This window comes from Sinocyclocheilus grahami, unplaced genomic scaffold (assembly GCF_001515645.1).
Source record: "Sinocyclocheilus grahami isolate Dianchi unplaced genomic scaffold, SAMN03320097.WGS_v1.1 scaffold181.1, whole genome shotgun sequence".
NCBI classification, from domain to species: Eukaryota; Metazoa; Chordata; class Actinopteri; order Cypriniformes; family Cyprinidae; genus Sinocyclocheilus; species Sinocyclocheilus grahami.
In genome coordinates, this window is record NW_015505360.1 from 1,012,932 (window position 1) to 1,016,519 (window position 3,588).

General features: G+C 40.7%; 1 protein-coding gene across 1 annotated transcript; it reads left to right on the top strand.

Annotated features, from left to right (window-relative positions):
- Positions 1-594: 594 nt before the first annotated feature.
- LOC107594328 (uncharacterized) lies at positions 595-3,588 on the top strand. The gene is given in 8 exon segments (XM_071582410.1): positions 595-620; positions 2,189-2,301; positions 2,304-2,342; positions 2,709-3,086; positions 3,089-3,184; positions 3,261-3,330; positions 3,398-3,436; positions 3,519-3,588. Coding segments are annotated over 7 exon segments (789 nt in total). The 5' UTR covers positions 595-620; positions 2,189-2,204.

Here is a 3,588-nt window from a genome sequence, read left to right on the forward strand (position 1 = left end):
GGCCTATATGGGACGCACCTGATCAGTAATTCAGCAGTGCAAATGGTTCAGAAACATCCCAGAGCCACGGATGCAGATAACATCTTCATAAAAGCCTCTTTAATGCTCTACTGTTGTCATAAGGAGGGATTTTGTAAAGGTTAGAGGCAATAAAACAAAAAGTACAACACTTCAATTCTGTGGTTTGAGTCAAGTGTTTAAAGCAAAATATCCAACCATGACTTATACATGTAGATAAGTAATTTGATTCAGAAGTGTATATGTATGCTGTGTGATATACTGTACCGGCGTGATTATTGACACTTTGCATTAGTGGTTCTCGTCTCTGTATTTGAATAACCCACATCACGGTGTGACTAAAAGGGGCTCTTATCAGGTGACAACAAGAGTTTAAAATGTGGAGTATTCAAACTCCATTTTAGTACACTGTACATTTAAGGAAAGAGGTAAAACAACAGCGAAAGAATAACACTTTTGTCACAGAAGTTGACCTGCCTGTCTTAAATATTGGTCTTGGTGTGGTCAGCGTACAGTGCTGATATGATTACAGGTCACAGGTACGTATATAAGAACGAACCAGAGACAAATCTTCAACAAGCATCTTCTCAACAGAACCTCTGGTGAGTATAAACCAACGACACTTTTCTTATTTCAACATTTGATATAATAAAAGCATTATTTATTTACTCTGACAGGCACTGGGTGTCCTCAAGTAGCACTTTATGACATTTTCGTTTGTTTTGAGTAGGGGTGGTTTATGTAATATGTACTTTATTTAGCTTTTACCAAACGCTCTTTGAATCTTAAAAAGATTCAGAGCACTTATGTGTCAGTTAGAGCTCATTTTAAAGTGTTTTTCTCCACAAAGTGACTTAATTGGAGGCTGTAACAGAGGAAACATCACCCTGTGTGTCTCTCTGACAGGGGCTTATAGTGAAGCAGTTGTCATGCTTCTTTTTCTCCTTATAAATGTGTCTCACGTCCCGCTGGGCTGTTATCAGCGCATAAACATCTGCCCACTTATAGGCCGACTACTTAAGCTCAGAGCAGCTTTCCTTTTATCTCCTCTCCAATACACACTCAGGACAACCGTAGCCATTTCTGGACCTGATTTGGCTGAGAACAAAATAAGAGTGAGAATAAACAGAAAATCTTGATGCATTCTCTTGCCTTTGTTAATTTGAGCCAATTTTTGGGAAATTTTTCTCTTCTAAAATACATTTTTTTCGTGTGATTTCAATATTTACCATAGGCCAGTTTTGCCTAATCTGACTTATTTCTGAGAAGAAAATGGATGGGAACTGAATTTAGTCATCAGGAATAGTGAGTGTTAATTAAAGGGATAGTTCACCCCAAAATGAAAATTCTGTCATTAATTACTCGCCCTCATGTCGTTCCAAACCCGTAAGACCTTCGTTCATCTTCGGAACACAAATTAAGATATTTTTGGTGAAATGTGAGAGCTCTCAGACCCTCCCTAGACAGCAACGCAACTGAAATGTTCCCAGACAGAAACGTATTAAGGACATCGGTAAAACAGTCCATGTGACATTAGTGGCTCAACTTCCGTCATTTTGGAGAGTACCCAAGAGCGTAATCGACGTAATCAGCGTTGTTTACGTTCGTCGGAGAAAGCGCACGCACGAACGTAATCTGTGTAATCAGTGTTGTTTACGCTTAGGGGAAAGCGTGTGTATGCATTGTGATACTCTCTAAAATGGCGGAAGACGTAACTTGGGGGAGAAGAATTGTTGAATAAATTGTTATTACAAAAAGTATTCTCGTAGCTTCGCAAAACTGAAGTTGAGCCACTGATGTCACATGGACTGTTTTACCGATGTCCTTGCTACGTTTCTGGACCTGGGAACATTACAGTTGCGTTGCTGTCTATGCAGGGTCAAAGAGCTCTCACATTTCATCAAAAACATCTTAATTTGTGTTCCGAAGATGAATGAAGGTCTCACGGGTTTGGAACGACATGAGAGTGAGTAAGAATTTTCATTTTTAGGTGAACTATCCCTTTCAGGCCCATTCACACAAAGAGTGGTACCTATAAAGATAATTATAACGGTAACTCGTCCAGCCTATAACGGATGATAACATTTTGACATAACATAACATTTTGATTTCCACAATAGGTAAACTTGAATTTTTGTATTTTCTGTATTTATTCATGTTTGATCCACAGAGGTCTCTCAGTGAAGATGTTGGCGGCGTTTGCTCTGGGTTTTCTGGTGTCCAGTGTGACTGAGGGACGGATTATCAGTAAATGTGAGCTGAAGGAGCAGCTGGAGGCGGCTCAGGAGGAGACAAAATGACCGTGTACAAACTCATCGCTGGACGTGAGTAACTATTTCTGCTCTAAAATGATCAAAAATCACAACACAGTCTCATGGCAATTCATAACTAATTTACATTTTGGTGAATTGATGAATACATTTATGTTTAAGGGGTGGACCTTCGTGCTTTCTTTTTTTTTTTTTTTTTAAGAAATCATTAGTTTTCTTATAATTTACGTCATTCGAATTTATAGAAAATTGCCACTTTTTAAAAATAGATATGTGTTCTTGTGAAATCGGGATGAAAATCACTTAAGTAGTCCAAGTCTTGTGAAGCCATACAAAATTTTTGTGTGACGGAAAGGCGAAATCCCATTCATATTTTACGTATCAAGCCTCCTCAAATGATTTGTTTCTCCTTTCTTTTAGTTGTTTGTAATGTGGAAAACACTTCAGGCTTCAACACCAGCCTTGTCAGCAGCGTCCAGATCAACCAAGATGAGATTAGACCTCCATTCCAAATTCCTCCTTAACCAAAGGAGGAAAAACCACAAGCAAAGGAAGAAGATGATGAGAAACTGGAAGATGAACACATAATCCCTGTTAAACCACAAAGTCCTCCCAAGGGAAGACATGGAAGATCTGTCCCCGAGGGCAAGACCGTTGAGATACAAGGAGCAAAGGAGCTTCTCTGGACATGGCGCCGTTGTCTCTTCCCAGAAAAGATCCCTACGGACTCGTTTGGAAGCGGTCCGGAGGCGATGTCCGAGGAGGACAGCTCCGGAGACAGCTCGGAGGAAGAGGAGCGTGATGGAACCTGTCAGGAATCTTCCAGCTGAGCGACCGCGTGGCTTGTGATCCTGGATCGAGCGCATTGCTGAACCTTTGTGGTTTTGAGTGCAGCGGTGAGTGGAGAACAAATACTCCCTGATACATTCAAGCTCATTTTCATGTCTTCATGTTTTTATTTGATCTTAAAAGCTCTCATCGATGATGACAACACTTATGACATGGCTTGCTTGAAAACTTTGGCGGGAAGCCGCAAGAAGTTGTAAATTCACGCGTGCAAATGCACGTATGATCATTAGCATGATTGATCTCAAATATCTTGTTTCCAGCAGTGGCTTGAGTCCCAAGAAGAGGTTCCTTGCTAAGATGTGAGTATGAACACACTGATTGTTCCTGTGAATGACCTCCAGCTCTGAGCTCTAGTACATGTCTATTTCATGTCTGCTTCAGGTTGGCAATGCTGCCGGTGAAGGAGTGTCGCTCTGTCCTTCCTTCTAAGTACTTCGCTGAGTGCTCCTAG